General features: G+C 36.7%; 1 protein-coding gene across 1 annotated transcript; it reads right to left on the reverse strand.

Annotated features, from left to right (window-relative positions):
• Positions 1-2,856: 2,856 nt before the first annotated feature.
• LOC112556872 (delta-1-pyrroline-5-carboxylate dehydrogenase, mitochondrial-like) lies at positions 2,857-16,610 on the reverse strand. Its single transcript, XM_025226271.1, has 14 exons — positions 16,139-16,610; positions 14,570-14,777; positions 14,262-14,309; positions 13,854-14,009; positions 13,296-13,376; positions 12,643-12,714; positions 11,708-11,782; positions 10,375-10,562; positions 10,105-10,178; positions 8,875-9,118; positions 8,278-8,361; positions 7,922-7,988; positions 7,403-7,643; positions 2,857-7,049 (listed from the first exon to the last, which is right to left on the reverse strand). The coding sequence occupies exons 1-14, from the start codon at positions 16,177-16,179 to the stop codon at positions 6,832-6,834; spliced, it is 1,797 nt and encodes a 598-aa protein (XP_025082056.1). The 5' UTR covers positions 16,180-16,610; the 3' UTR covers positions 2,857-6,831.
• Positions 16,611-16,968: the final 358 nt, after the last annotated feature.

Consider the following 16,968-nt stretch of genomic DNA (forward strand, 5'->3'; position numbering starts at 1 on the left):
GGAGTAAATAAAGTTGATTTATATAGCACTTTACCCACCATCTAAGGCAGGTTCAGAGCTTTTAAAAATACACACACATCTACGCAGACATTATAATAATGGACACTGGTCTCAAAAATAACGAATACTGCGCGGCCGAGTACTGAGTAGTGTATATAACTACTCGTGTTCAGAAGGTTAATGCCATCACTGTGGAATGATGAATGATGTTTTCGACATAGTAATTTCAATTGAGGTTGGGGCCACAAACAGTCCACTGGTTAAGCCGAACGTTTTACTGATAGCGGGAAAGAATGGGTTCGGCCCAAACTGGGTGAGGCAGGACATATGAACAGCTACGCGCGGTCAGTCTTTACTAATTAATGTGCCGGATGGAGGTGTCGACTGCCCGAGGCGTCTTTCTCATTCGACCGGTTCTTGTAGTCTGGGTTGAGAGACAGTCTTACACCGGCTAGCAACTATATATCACGGCAAGGCAGCCAGCCCTGTAAACAGATGCTGCATACAGAGAGAGAGAGAAAAAAAAGCGTGTCCGAGACGAGAGCTGAACCCAGTATATAAAACCAATCTTCACTGTATTAATGACAGCGCGGACCGCCCTCGGGGATAAGAACAAAGCTGGGTAGGGAAAAGGGACTGTGAAGAAACTGCTTGTAGCCCGCGAGTGGTCAAAAGTAATTAGGACTTCATTTAGCATCCCAGCTTTTGAATTCTGAAATTTTGAGGATGGCCAGAGTGGTGCAGTTGTAAAACTTGACAAGTCCAGTGGCGCAGGAACCAGGGAGCAGTGTCAAGAAGGGGGGGGGGGGTGTTTGGAAGAAGACACCCCTCAAAAAGATTCCGTAAGCAATGTCTTTTTGCCCCCTATCCCCTTTTCTTCACAAAGTACCACGTGTTGTGATGCTACCACCGTGTACGTGCGCGTGTTGCATGGCTGTATTCACACTCTCCCTTTTTATTTTTTTGGTAATGTACGAGTGCGAACCTTTTTCATTGTCAGCATATGCCACCCCAACGCCGAACATGTTACTACTCCTCAGCAAGCGACACTTTACCCCAGATACGTGCAGCGGTTTTATTATGTTTATAGCATGTTTACAGCGTCGGTACCACAGTAAAGGACAATGCTGGGCTGCTCAACAGGATGGCCTATGTTTGTGTGGTTGCATAGTGTGCGTATAATTATTCCATTTTTTATAGATCATAAATGGTTTACAAGGGCGGCACAGTATGTCGTTTTCCTAAGGCAACACAGCCTTGCGCAACCGAACAGACGAAAAACCCAGTACAACCTCATTTAAAAAAAAGTTGTTTACGTCTCCAGACAAGACAGATCTCCGCTCGCTACCACGCAACCCTATCCAGTCGTGACGAGGGAGGGATGGGACAGGGGGAGTCTGGTGTGAAGGATGTCCGGCCTTGCTCAGTGGATGTTTTACCTTCTTCTTTTCCTTTTCTTTTAAAGAAAAATTGACTAACATTCTTCACTCTGGGGATTTTTTTCTATTGAGCGGAGTGCTACAAGTTTGGTCCTTTACCGTCCTTTTTTCCTGAATTACTAACCACTCGCATGTAACCAACTCGATCTTATGTTCAAGTAGTAATGTAGATCCTAGTGCACTTGTCTTAATTTTTGCAGTCTACAATACGTTACTGGTAGGAAATAAATTATATATACTGCAATTAAAAGGAGCCAGGAGAGATCGTCTTTCCCGGGCCCGTGCTGGCTCTCGCCGGCCTGTCCAGTATTCAGCTATTGTACTCCGTCCCTACCCCTGGGAATAATCCATCATAATCCGTGACTCGATCGTGAACTCTAGATAACTTGATTGTTAATGATATATGAATTTGAACAAAGCTGGTAATATACGTGTACTCGAAGTCTTCAGGAGGAATCCAAAATTTTATAATTAGAATAGATATTAGCCTTAATACGCACAAGTCCTTAAATAGCCTATTTCAAATATTTAAAAAAAAGCATAGTATTAATTAAATATCCATTCATGCCATCTACAAATAAATGCATTCTAAGATAAAACAAAATGAAAAAAAAATACAATTAGACAACTAAATAGGCATAATACATTCATTGAACCAAAAATGTTAGTTAACTAAAGTGAAATTTTCGCGATTATGAGTCAGAACAGTAAGTACAAAACCATAAGGAGTAAAATCTCTATATCCCAAGTCGAGTCACTGTACGTACATAGCCCTTACAGAGAGAACAAGTTTCTCACTGAATTAAATAAATTGATCTGAAATTTGTCAATAAAGCTAGATATATTTATTAAATTCTACGACCTCTACCTTGATATCTGTTTCTTAAACGTTTTAATAATTTTATTAACTGATAATTCCATTTGAGCCATTTGTTCCTGAATTCTGCTCTTTTTCCTATGCATGTGCGGAACTCCTCCCGACTTTAGATAAGAGGAGCAAAAGGTGAAACTGGCGGGTATTCCTATCCGTCCTAAGGGTGCGCCCCGAAAAACCCCATCCCTTCGCACCCCACCCTACACTTCCTCGCTGGATAGTTTGTCACTTCAAATGCGGCCTCCTTGACCTCAGATGGCGACTGAACACGTACTGAGAAACTCGTGTGGTGGTCACGACGAGTAGAGAAAAGGTCTCCTGCAAATGATATACTATGAAAACGATATTTTTTCATAACATCATTCATCACTTTGAAAAAAAAAATAGTAGGCCACCCTCGCGCCCTCTCCACGACTGCGCCCTACAACCTGCTCTGTAATGCTTGGTGCGCATAATTGTGTAACCAGGCGAGTCTGACAATTTATAATAGGAGAACACGGCACATGGCCCACCACACACACACAAACGTAGGATCCGCGGAAATAGCATTAAAATATATTTTTTTAATATATTAACTTTCAAGATCAAGCATAACGTAGAAAAACTGTATAAATAATAATAATCAAGGTCTCGGGATATTAGTGTATTAAAACATACCATGCCACAAGAAATATATTGCGATACACGATACAATTTGTTGATAATTATTCGCACACCTTGAACTCGTAAAAAATACCTTTCATTCAGCTCTAAAATCTAACAGCCAAACCAACAACAGGTGCTGGAAGTTGTATGAACCTGAGTTACATTCTACCCTCAAGGTTTGGTCAGGACACGTACAGCAATGTTCCCTGTTGTATTGTGGATCGTACAGAAGAGGGGGACCTCATGGACCCATGCCTGTTTCCAGTCACTGGAACCTACAACTTATTGCTAACCAGCATGACCTGTTTCGTAAGTACGGCCCTTTAAAGGTATAAGCAGCTTCAAGCATCGGTCCATGATGTGCTAAACATTTCCGAAAGTGTGAGATTTATAGACTTCATTCAAGTGCAAATGGTCGCGGAAGATCTATCCAGGCACTGTTCTTTTATGGTAACTATACAGACAATGACGATTTATAAAAATTATTCCTTCCAGGTATTCAAAAATATTTTGTCCGTTCGAAATTATGCACTTTTCACGAATGCCTTCATTCTTCGTGGATAGCTCCACTTCTTAAAACGAACCTGCATGATATAATCCGATTCACAACACACACCACCTATTTAAAGTGCTTGAACAGAAGTAGCCAGTACAACCCCATTAAACTGAGGGTAGAACTAAGCAAATTCGACATCAAAGGGGGAGTGCCAATTGGGCCACTAAAAAACGTTCATTTAGGGAATAAACCTCCATGCTCGACTAAGTGATAAGAATATTTTAGTTAGCCTGGTACTTCCTAAAGTGCTAAAGATTGTGTTAAGGTCACGCGGCTAAATTTGATAGGATAATGATGGTGACTTCGTGAACTCTTCCCAAATTGGGGTTTCTGGCAATTTTTTTTATGACTTATTAAATGAGATAAATTGAAAGTTACTTAACAGCTGGATTATCATCAGAGACAATTATCTTTTTCCATGATAGTATCTGGGTATCCTCAAATTCATTAAGTGGATTTATTTGTACTCAAAAATTAATATTTTGCAAAATGTTTGCCTCTGCTGTACGATCTCCGTCTATAAATACAGATTAAGTGCCACATCGGAGTAATGCCAGGATATTTGAAAAAAAAGGTAGAAATTGACACAAATGACTGATATTAAACTTATGACAACTGAAAACATTTTAAAATGCCTTAATACATGCTTGTTAATATGTGGAGGTAAGGCTTATTTTAATCACTACTTTTCATGCAGCATGTTATCTCAAAAAAAAAAGTAAAATAAAAAATGATTGCACAATTATCAGGACAAACAAGAGCGGATGGCAAGCAGATTATCTGATCACTGATGAAATTTTGATTAGGAAACTGGAAAGATGTTTCCTTTTTCTCTGTCACTCCTTTCACAGCTCTATCACAAATTTTACAAAGGATGCAGCTGCAGGCCATTTTCAACGACTTCCTCTACCGAACTCTACAAGTTAGACAATTCCTGAAAAAGCAAGACTTATTCTGACCTCAGCGAAATCCATAACTTTAAACCAAGAAGATACTGTATAAGAGGCATTAATAACGCTTAAAGTGTACTTTGGTGACCATCAGGTTCTTGGTCAAGTGGAGGTGAGCTATGTATGGACAAGGTGGAAGAACGCTTCCAGGACTGCCATCACATTAATTCAATGTTTCTCTTCAGCACAAAGACTGGAAGAATTTAACATAGGCACATCTCTTTAGAGATATGCCACTATGGTAATTAATTAACATTTCATGGTCAAATAACTAGACTCAATAAATGTAAATTGATTATCATCACAGTCTAAGAACACAGTTTATGTATATCATGCTGACCATTCTAATTTTATTATAAACCCATGCTGAAAAAAAGACATGTTGGTCTTAGTTAAGCTGGTTTTTCAACCAAACAACAATGATATTAAGGCAAAACTGCAGATGTGGGAAAAGGCAGCAGAAGCATAATCATAAAAAAATCTTGTGAGTAAATAGTTGACTTTTCATAGCCTGACTACATAGAATATCAGTTTTGCCACTAAAAAAAGTACATATACAGAAATATGCCTTTAAAAAGTAAAAACAATTAGTGCAGCCTTTGTAACAACTAAAAAACAATTCAAAATAATCCAATGAAAGCTCCGTTAAAAATCATTTCTTAAAATACTAAAGACAAAACTTTAAAATATAACAAAATTTCTCAAAAAAAACCTGTTACTAATACTACATAATTCTTGAGCATATATATTCTAGGAGGTTTTATCAGATATGGTTCAGCATGAACTTAAAACATTACACAGTATGTAATCAATTTTAGTGCATAGCAGCAAACTAATTTTGATCCTTGTCAGCAAAAATACTTAAACTTTTCATAGAGTATCTGACTATATCCCTGATGCAAATCTACACAAAAACACCAAAATGTAATTGATTTAAATCCATCAAAGCCGTATACAATGACTAGCAAAGCAGCTAGTTTTTCATTTATAGGAAATATGTTTCATTAAGGCAGCCAACTATGACAACGGTATTTTACTAGTGTCACTCAACAAACTCATTTTTGCATTTTGCAAAGTGCAGTAAATAATTTATATGGTGCTTGGGCAACAGAGGCAGTCAATTAAACACTGAGGTAGCCATTCATCTTCTTAAGATATGTGGCTCAATTTATAAAAGGAACAAAAAAGAATTTCTCTAGAGGAAGAATCAATATATAAATCATCTTTCCTTTAGCATTTTTGAGAAAACTTCTGGCTTTTGTTGTTTTCGTATGAAAATGAGAAACAGTCATATAAAAGACTACACATGGTTTTCAGGTCAAGTATTAGCAGTAGAGGGGCAGATAGAAATTACTGTGCTTAATCTCTGTGGTGCAAGTATTACTCTTTATAAAATAAAAATTTGAATTGAATGAAAGACTATATTTTCCTGAAATCTTATAAACACATGAGAAATATCACAACAATTTGTTCATAAATCTCAAACACTGAATATGAGCATTTAATTAAACTTTGGTAATATTGGTACCAAAAATAACACCAACAAATAGTGTTTAGCACCGCCTTCTGATATAGGCAATCTACAATTTTCAATAATTCTCACATTTTTCTCTGTATCACTTTCAGATACTGGTTGAAAATGATGTTAAAATAAAGCATATATTTTACATTTTATATTTCTTGCTAGCAAAAGTTGTTCTTATGGCTTAAATTGATATCTAAATGTTTGCATAGACTTAACAAGCCAAATACTTATCAGAGTCGTGCTTACGGGTATTAACATTTTCTCACTGTTTTTCTCATCAGTTGACAATCAAGTAGTAAGCAAAATTTGTTATGTGAGTTCAAGGGTGTATGGTGTTAATAGCAGCATTTAATCCTGTATCAAAATGGAAATAGGCACCTAATGAACCAGTAACACAACTTCTGAAAGGATATACAAAACCTGGGATGTAACAAGGAAACAGCAAAGCACATGCAACAATATGTCCAACAACAACAAAATTAAAGGCCAAAAATAAAAGCCTTCCTAGCACTCATACTCAGGTATGATGTTCTGCTCCTGATCTTCAAAACTGATCAAAATCACAGACAACAAGGCACTTTGATACTTTTCTAAATAAATACTTAATTTCTTTATTAGTATATTTTTAGAAAATTTATAATACATTTAACTTCACTTTATCACTTTAACTTTTTTAGCAGCCTTCCAAAGTCACCTGAAAGTGATAAAATGAAAACCTGACATGTTCAGAATATGCAACAGTCACAGCTATTTCTGGAATAGAAATGTCGAGTTTGTTAGTAAGGCTTTTTCAATCACAAAGTTCCAATTACTTAAAATTAAACATTCTGATATACAGAAAATCAGTGTATGTAAATACCAGGGTAGACATGAAGTAAACATGTCATTAGAAGACTCCCCCACTTAACCACCATGGTGTCTTGTGAAAAAGCAAAAAGACAAAGACTAGTCTTGCATTGAAGATACTTCCAATCCTTGAGAAACTCAAAACTTTCTTTTGAAGACTGCATCGAGATGAATTTAAGCAGGTAATGTGGCCCTCCAGCTTTGTCATTTGTTCCTACAGACAAAATGTCACAGTAAAATAAAAGAACAATATATTTTATATATTAAAATGTATATATGCTGTTTTGTGATAGAGGTTGGTGTTATGACCAATGCAGATAACAACTCCCACAATATAGAATTAACACAATCACATAAGTGCTATCATAGACACAACGCCAGAACAGTAAATGGTAAACCATCAATAAACTCAGCTCTTCCATTTGAATAGTTTTTCAGGACATAATGGTACTATGGTCATCAATTATAAGTGGAAATTGATATGAATGCACACACACACAGGTGCACACACATATACACAAAGGAGTGGAAAGGGAGAATACTTTCAAAAGCATGCTTCATTAGTACCTGAGAGTCGAGCTCCACCAAAGGGCTGCTGGCCAACAACAGAGCCAGTGCATTTGTCATTAATGTAAAAGTTTCCTGCAGCATCCCGGAAAGCATCTCTCAAGTATGCCTTCACCTCTTTGTCTTTGGTATAGATTGCACCTGTGAGGCCATATGGTGATGTATGCGCAGCTAAGCTTACAGTCTGCTCAAACTGTTCATCTGGATATGGGTAGACAGTCAAAACTGGTCCAAAGATTTCCTATAACAAAAAAATTAAGTAGTGTTATAATGCCCACCATGCATAAGACTGTTTTGATTTCTTGGATCATCACAAAGGTAGGCCTATGATCAGCACTGGATCCTAAGGAGCAGGAACAGCCTTCTGCTTGAAGAAAATAAACAAGAATAGTATGTAAAATATTAGAAAAACCACAGAGGATACTCATGGAACATATAATTTTCTTGAACTGTCTAATTAGCTACAAAAGTTAAGTGCCCGTGTAACAGAAAAAAATAATTTTAAAGTGTTTCTTTTACCTCTGTCATCATTCTGCTCTCTGGATCTTTTGTTTCGATTAACGTTGGCTCCACAAAATAGCCTTTTCTATGGGGAAAAAATAGATAAAGCAAACATCAGTGGTTAAATATTGGGAAAAAGTATATTTTTTGACTTCTTTAAGTGATCAAAACTGGATGCTTTTCATTTTGAACAAAAGACACAAGGAATTCATTTTTATCTATTTCCAACTTTTAGTTTGTTGGTTTATGTGGCAATCCATTTCCAAAGCATTAAGTTTAAAAGAGTAGGAAAGTTTATGACAATCAAGATATAGGTAAAGGACAACAACAATTGACATATGGGGTTAACATGAAACATGAGGAAAAAAGCTCACTCATCATTGCAGCCACCTCCAGCCAAAATTGTGTGGGATGGGTCCGACTTAACAAAGTCTAGGTATTGCTTAATACGAGCAAAATGCCTGTTGGATGAAAGGGAGGAAAGGCTATGATCAAAGTCTTAAGTAATTTAACTAGTATTCTTGACTCTTTCTCTTTCTGAGAAATTTTTTGTGTGTGCAATAATCTTCCACAAAAATGACATTATTCTTCAACAATAATCTGTATAGAGAAAAAAAATATTGTGTGAATAACATTAGTCTGTCAAGAAAATACAAGAAACTTTTATGTTTACATTGTGACCGCTACAATAGCACAGCAAACAAAAATTTTGTTTAAAAGAAGCAATACTACACTTACAACCATTAGACCAGTGGTTCTTAACCTGGGTTCGATCAAACCCTAGGGGTTCGGTGAGTCGGTCTCAGGGGTTCGGCGGAGCTTCCGCCACGGAGGTCAAGACACACCCACAATTCATGATGACACTAAAGAAGGGTTCGGTGAATGTGCATATGAACTTGTGGGTTCGGTACCTCAAACAAGGTTAAGAACCACTGGATTAGACATAGAAAAAAAGAAAAAGAACTAAACTCACCTTGTCATCGATGACAGCTGTTACAAAGGAACTTCTCTCAAGAGGTGATCCTATTTTGACTTCTTTCAGTATCTGCAGCAGCTGACTTTTGATCTTAGGCCACAATGACTGTGGGACATACATGCGAGAACAGGCAGAACACTTTTGTCCATTGTACTCAAATGCAGCACGTATGGTTCCCATGACAACCGATTCTACATCAGCAGAGTTGTGAATAAAATGCAAGTTTTTTCCTCCACACTCTGAAAACAAAATATTGATACAAAAGATCTCTTACATTTTAAAACCAGAGCCCACCATCTCATAACAAATGATGATGTCCTCTTATAAACATAAATTTATAGACACTGTGAAGTGCTGCAAAAACACTCAGATGTGTGTGATGTTGTCCTCTAGAAAATTCACGTCATCTAATATCTTATAAATATATCTGAGTGTTGTAATGTTTGTGTGTGGTTCTGATTTAAACCTATGCAAATCCATACTGTTTTTCTGATCCTCGCCTACTTTGTTAGAAATATTTTTTCAATCTACGGAAAGATCATGGGCTTTTGTTGGTTCGTGTAATGCTTCAGAATATATTCATTTTTGTGTTTATTTTACCTATTTTAAGACTTTTGAGGATGGCTACTATGTACAACCAGCTTGGACAAAGCTGTAACCTGAAAGGGTCCCCTAAGAGATTTTACCAAAAGACAGAGACATCAGAGGATGGTGAGGGGGAATTTGTGGCAACTGGCACCCCTTCATTATAAACTGCAGCTGACATTTCTTGTACCACTCTTTCTTTGATCTACTCAACAGGAATGCACTCACTGCTCACAGGTGACCGGACATAACACAGACAATACTTGATACCATGGAAAGTTCTATATATATATATATCTTAACATATCTTATTGTTAAGACATATATATATATACACACATGTACTGGCATCTTTGTAAAGCCTTAGAGCCTGCTGTTAGCTGGGATTATGCACTATCTTCATCTTCTTCACTTTGCTCACTACACTGATTACAAAGTTATAACTGAGATCCATGCAGTAAAACTGGTTTCAAAGATACCTTGCATTCATATTGGCATGATTTAAGTTTGTGGAAGATTGTTCAAACTATCACCTGAAAATTATATTAACAAAGACACTGCATTTCACAGCAACACAAAAACAAAACAGTTTAAAAATGAAAGTGGCGGCACACACTTTATCCACACAGCTGTCACTTACCTCCAATCAGTCGAGGAAATGTTTTGTAGATGTCTATGTTCTCAGCAACCTGTTTCCACAAATGTTTGAATGTTCTGTATGAAAAAAATTTACAGTTTAATTTTTGTAGGAAAAAAAGAGATTCAAAATCATATTGATGGAAACCAAAAGAAAAATTTACAACTATATACTATCACAACTGTATATGCATCATCTAATAAAAAAAATGTTAATCCTCTGAAAACAGATTCAAAAATTTGTAATGAGTAGATTGTTATTCTGATATTTTACTTTGCACTGCCTGTGAAATTGATGCCAGCTAAATCGGGGGAAGAAGTGACAGTGTTCCCAAATACTGGTCCATCTGATGGCAGGAAGTTGATGACACCAGGAGGAAGGCCTGCTTCACGGAATGCTTGGAAGGCAATGTAGTTTGACAGAACAGCTGTGTCAGATGGCTTCCAGAGACAGACATTGCCCTGATACAAGTGTAGACAATATAATGATGCATACAAATACAATCAGAAAAATTCAGAGTTCAGCAGTCTGTTCCTAATAAATGTAGTATTGAATCTTAATTGTTGCAAATAGAAGAATTTCAGATGATGATAATAATAATACAGTGAATTTATAGAGCACCATATCCTGGTCCTATGGACAGGCTTTTATGGCAGTTTACAAAAAAAAAAAAAAATAATAATAATAAAAAGATAACACAGACAGACAGAAACGGACACATGCAACACAACATGCAAAATTGTTGTCTAGAGAATGCCAGATAGTAAGAATATCTAGCAAGAAGCTGCTCCAGTGTTCGCAAATCATTTGAAAAACTGTGATCCAGGCTGCAAATGGTCCTGTCCAGGGATAGCACCGGGACTTCCCCTAAGATGAGTCTTCTTTTATTTGTATTTTCATGCTAAATACATCTGTTATTTTTACACGTTATATCCCACATCAAGTTTTGTGTTCAGGTAATAGCAGGGGTGGGGGGCTGTGAGCCGCGTGCCAGTGAACTGTCTGATCGACCTGCGAGTATTGTATGTATGGTTCCCCTTCAGCTTTATGTTGATGTTGGTAGTGAGAATTAAGGTTAACTTTCGCCCACATGCCCGGTTTCCCTGAGCCAATTTTCACTTAGCTTAAAAACAAGAAGACTGCAAATAGTCCTGTCCATTCATAGAATAGGTTGTTGTTTTGTTTTGTTTTTTTTATTTTTTTGCTGCTCACTGACCCTATTTCAAAAACCAAATGAGTTCAGATGACAAGCAGAGTAAATCCACTGATATAAATAAAATCTTCGTGATTCCTACAGTCGGTCACAAAAACACAGCAAAAATTAGAGCATAGTCAATGATGAGTATACAGGCACACATCATTGACTTGTCTGCAAGTCAATGATGTGTGCCTGTATATTCCATTGACTTGCAGATACAACCAAGTATATCAAGAAACAATTGTGGAGCACGAGAACCATGCCAGTTGGCACAGCCTTGTTCTCACATCTCAAAATACTAACTCTAATCCATCCAAAATGTTTAAAATGGTCTCCATAGTGAAAATATGTCAAAATCATGAGAATTCAAAACTGCATGAACTTCTTAATGAAACAAAAGATACTTACTACAAGAGCTGGTGCCATTGGGAGATGAGCCCCAATGGCTGTAAAATTGAAAGGACACACAGCTGCCCAAAAGCCCTGCAAATGACAGGCATCGCTTGATAGCAATATATGAATCATGAGTATTTGTAAAAATGACTGGTTACTACAAAACGAATTTTAAAAATTGGAAACAACTTAGAAAAAAAATGTAAAAAGTAAAAATAAAACAATTCTTGGCATTTTAAATATTAAAACACTAAGATAACTTGATAATGTTTCTGAATTCATTACAAGTACCAGCTCTTCAATTTTTGAATGTACACACTGTTTACAACCATTGTTTGGATGAATTTTATAAATGTTATATTTTTACAGTGGACTGGACCATAGCAAACACTCTAATGTTAAAACCAAATCAATTCAAAATCACAATTGAAAATGTGCTTTATAAATTCATGCCCAAGCAGTTTAATATGACAAAGAACATTCTTAGACAAGGAAGCTGTTAATCATCATGATTTATCCTCAAATTTTTAGCAAAGCATAATTTAACAGCGCACAATTAAGTTGGAAAAAGAAACAGGAGGAAGTTTTTTCCTGTTGTCGTTTTCTTCAGTATGTATTATTTATTTTATTAAATTTCTTTCAGCATTTACATGGGCTCCCCCCAACAACAGGACTGCCTTGTGGCACAATGGTTAGTGCCTGTTGCCAAGACAGTGAGGGTTGACTGTCCTGGATTCAGCTCTTATCTTGGGCACTTTGTACTTCCTTTGCATATATTGTCTGTTTACAGGGCTGGCTGGCTTGTGATACAGCCTTAATTGCCAGCTTGGTGCAAAACACGTGCCCGCTCCCCTACCAACCAGTTGCATGCGGTTTCTCCCTACCTCCTCCATCAATATCAACTAAAGGTTACTTTCAAGAATGAGTATAGTTAGCACTGTTGTTTTTACCTCCATCCCTCTATAGGTCATGGTGTTCAATGTCCTCTTGTCTGGACTTATGGGCTGATACTCTGTAATTTTCTAGGATCAGATGAGACATGTAAAACTCATAAATCAATATGCAGCTACTGTGAGATTAGCAAATGTTTAATTATGTTCTAAATCAAAGTATTCTGATTGCAAACCATGCATCAGTCATGCTCATATAGACTTTAACAGCAATCTTTGCTTTATTTCACTTATATAGCATGAACACACTCTTAATCTACTCTAAAAGATACAAAAAGTCTTTAACCACAGCTTAAATGGCAAAAGAAATGACAAAATGTACAAATAAGTCATACAGTCTACCCCAGAAGGGCAGTGAATGAGGATGATTTATTGTCTAGGGCAGCGGTTCTCAACCTTTTACTTGTGATGCCCCCCTGACGAACAAAGGTACGTCTGCGCGCCCCCCTTAGTCAGCAATGTAAGCTTATTTCACTAATACCGGTATAAGAAACTTTAAAAAAATGACCACCTTCGCGACCCCCTTGTAACCACGCCGCGCCCCACAGGTTGAGAACCGCTGGTCTAGGGCATGGCAAGTGGAAGGCAGAACCCAACCATCTCCTTCCACTGCCTTTAACTTCCCTGATAATTCATTACTTTGGTGTGCATACCTGTGCAAACATGACATCAAAGCGAAGAAAATCTATAAGCTCTGCAGAGGCATCAATCTCAGCTTGGACAATGTTTTTGCCCTGGAAAGAAATAAACAGAGTTCAAATTAAGTTCTGTATATTTAGCTGTAAGATGACCTGAGGGGTACAATACCATTCACATTATTGTTCATCACAGTTTGATTTGCATTTTCAATAACTGAAGGAAAACAATGCAAGTACCAGTGTAAATTACAAAAGCATAAAAAACATGTAGAAAAGTGCTTACAGCATACACTTCTAAAAAATCTAAGAATGTTTAACTGTAATGCCTACACATGCTGCAGGGATATCTAATATCACAGATCAAAGGTTTTTGGCAACTATTTGACTGTGTTTTCTGATCATTTGACTTGGTATCAGCTGTTTTCCACCAGTCTGTTGGGAGGCAAGATCATATGGACCTCATGCAGGAAGGGTCATACTTAAATAATATGTAACTATGCATCTGTAATTAAAGAACCTGCTTCCTCAACAAGGCTTTTCATGCTCAGAATACTCCATATGCCAATTAATCACCTGTCCTAACATTGTGGCAGCCAGTATGTCCATGTGATATTTCTGTGAAAGGAGATCTGCTGCTCTGAGAAAGATCTTGCTACGCTCCTCCTGTGGGCGCCTCTCCCATTCTTTCCGAACTTTGAGACTTGTGTCTATGGCTTTGTGTATCACCTCCTTTAAACAAATGATTTATTTAAGATTTTGAAAAAAAGTACAACTGTCTATGAAAGGGCAAACATAAATACCCATATTCAAGATACAACACAAATATGCAAAATGGCACAGCCTTATAAAACACCTATCCCATCATTGTGACCTCCTTAATCATAGAACAAAGGTCAAGTTTACTCTTAACACGGTAACAGAATAAATTTAAGGCTAGTCTGTGACTACACATTACTTCACACAATTAAACCCCACACTTACTGGAGTGGCATAGTAGAAGGTTGCTACTGGCTTTCGGTGGTCAAATGGCTGAAACACAAACCTGCTTGTTTAAGCAACCAAAAAATCTTGTTTTAACTTGAATTGTATTTTTTACTTATTAGCAAAATGTGATCAGTTAATACCTTAGCTAGGAACTAGAAGCTAGTTAATACCTTAAACTATGACTGCATTCCATAAAAATATTTTTTGCATTCAGTTTCTTGTCTTTTCAATAAATATTATGCCATTAAGTAAAACTTAAAATAAAAATCTTAGTGCAGACTCATACCACTCAGCCGTGTACTCACTCGAACTTGATGTTGCACATGTTTGGTACGAATTTCTTCATCACCTACAATGATTGGAACATCAACAATTTTGTTTTCAAGACGTTTCAGTGCTTCTTCTAGCTTCTTGCTTTCTGGACTCCCCAATTTAAAATCCAGTATTGGCTCATTTACAGCTTCATAAGTCTGAGGTGCTGCCATTGATAGTTCTTGTCGAAACACTGTTCTGCTGAAGCAAGATTATTCTCTGCATTATTAAATTAATTACTGATACTAATGACAACACAGTAAGCTATTCTCCAGTTGTACATTCAACATTTGCATCTACATTGGCAAATCAGACAGCCCAGTTTGTATTATTGCAGAAACTGGATTTAAAAAAGGTCAAGGCAATTGTGAATAGGCAAAAGTTATTGTTTAACACAGTTCTTTCTAGTCTTTAAAGAGTTGATGTATATACTTCTGTCACATTTGCTTGACATAAATGACAAATTACTTATTTAAATCCCTCTTTTTCCATTAAGACCAATATCTGTATATCTTAGTCTAGCCATTCCAGTCAACAACTGTTATACCATCCAGCTTGGAAAATTATAATTCTAATAAAAATACATCAAACCTGGTGTGTGAACTGATTTAGGTGTATAATGGGTGCAGCTTTAGCATTATGCTTATAAAATAATTTTTCCCTACTAATAGTACTATCCTGATAAAGATGGAGATGTGATCTTAAATGCACTTATAAACACTCGCAAACAACTCCATTATTAACTTAGATTTGATCAAGTATGTACTTGCACATATAATGTATGCTACTAATTTACTATTCATTCTCTCCTGCATGCATGCAAGCACACCACACAACTGTTAGCAAATATTCCATATACCCCTTAGTATTATGTTGTTTAAATATTCTTTATATTTATTAATCTTACTGTTGCAACAAATAAACTGCCAGTTGCAATTTGCATTATCTTTATATGCTGATACTGAATATGTGAATTACTATCCATAAATGTTTATTGCAAGCAGTTTGGGTCGAAAGGGTAAATATTATATATTAGCTATGGCAACTGATTGTTTACAAAGTGTCCTGATAAGTAAAATACTAAACATGTTTTCAATGTTTAATCTTTGATCTCTATTTAAAAAAGGAAAAGAAAATGATATTTGGAAATATTTAAATAATATGCCATGAACCTGAGCTGTTTCAGCTGTTATCCATGTTTTACAGTTACATTCTTTTTCATCTACTTGGCTATCATGACTCAACTTGTGGTGATCCCCCACATATAAGTCAAAAACACATCCATTATCGCCAATGCAGGTGTGTGTGTATGTATACGTACACCATTACACATTGAAATAGCATACGCTTATAATTCTGATATTAAGGGAAAAATCATGCGTCGTCCTTCTACCTGATGGCACGAAAATTAATGATATATAGACTAATGTCTGCCACATACCATCACGTACAGCATAAATGCTACCCATACGCATACTTTCCAGAAACTTTTTCGATGCTGGCTAACAGCGGATTTTTTAAGATGTTTAAAACACGCTAATTTAACATCAACATCGCATTACCTTAAAGACTGAGTTGCACTTCTCCCGACAAATGATGCCATGATTTTGTCTTACCACACATGCGGTTTTCAAGGCTATGTACAACACTCATTTATGTACTGCTAGCAACTGACACGGAGCAGCCGAATTTTGTCAGTCACAAGGACACTGAATAAGGTCAGGAGGCCGCAATATTTCGAAAGCAACTACATCTTGCACACAAAGCCCTTAGTATAATTGCGCACAAGCATTCGCGACTAAACAAAGAGTATTTTCTAGTGTGAAACAAAAAATTTCTTTGCTGTAAACATTGGGACAATTGCCAGAATTTTGCCTTTCTCTGTAACCTTGCGCGTGACATTGAGGGTGTGTACGATCTGACCAATCACAGCTCGCGAAATAGACCGCATCTACCGATTACCGTATATCGCACTGCGTCACCCTACCTTTCTTATACGCTTGCGGATGAAGTTGTGCAAAACTCAATAAACAATTATAAACCACTTGCAAAGCTAAGGATAGGCACCGGCACTAACTTGAAAAATGCATGGTCTTAACACCTTTTTTCGTTATATGTATAAGATGGTCAAACTTTGGTCACATACATCAGCTGTATGTGTGTGTTAAATAATGGCAACAAAAGTCTAATGAAGGTATGCTTCAGTCTAAGAATATTTTATATTAATGGAAAGGGTGTTCATCTTGTCTAGTTTGCTCAAAACAAAAAAAAATATTTCATAGAGAGGAAATAAAAAACAAGACATAAAAGGAACTAATCACAGAGTACCTCATGCTGTACCCAAAATTTAGTAATTTATGAAAGATAGGGCTGATAGTAAAGTTTGCATCAA

Source organism: Pomacea canaliculata, linkage group LG2, assembly GCF_003073045.1.
Source record: "Pomacea canaliculata isolate SZHN2017 linkage group LG2, ASM307304v1, whole genome shotgun sequence".
NCBI lineage: Eukaryota > Metazoa > Mollusca > Gastropoda > Architaenioglossa > Ampullariidae > Pomacea > Pomacea canaliculata.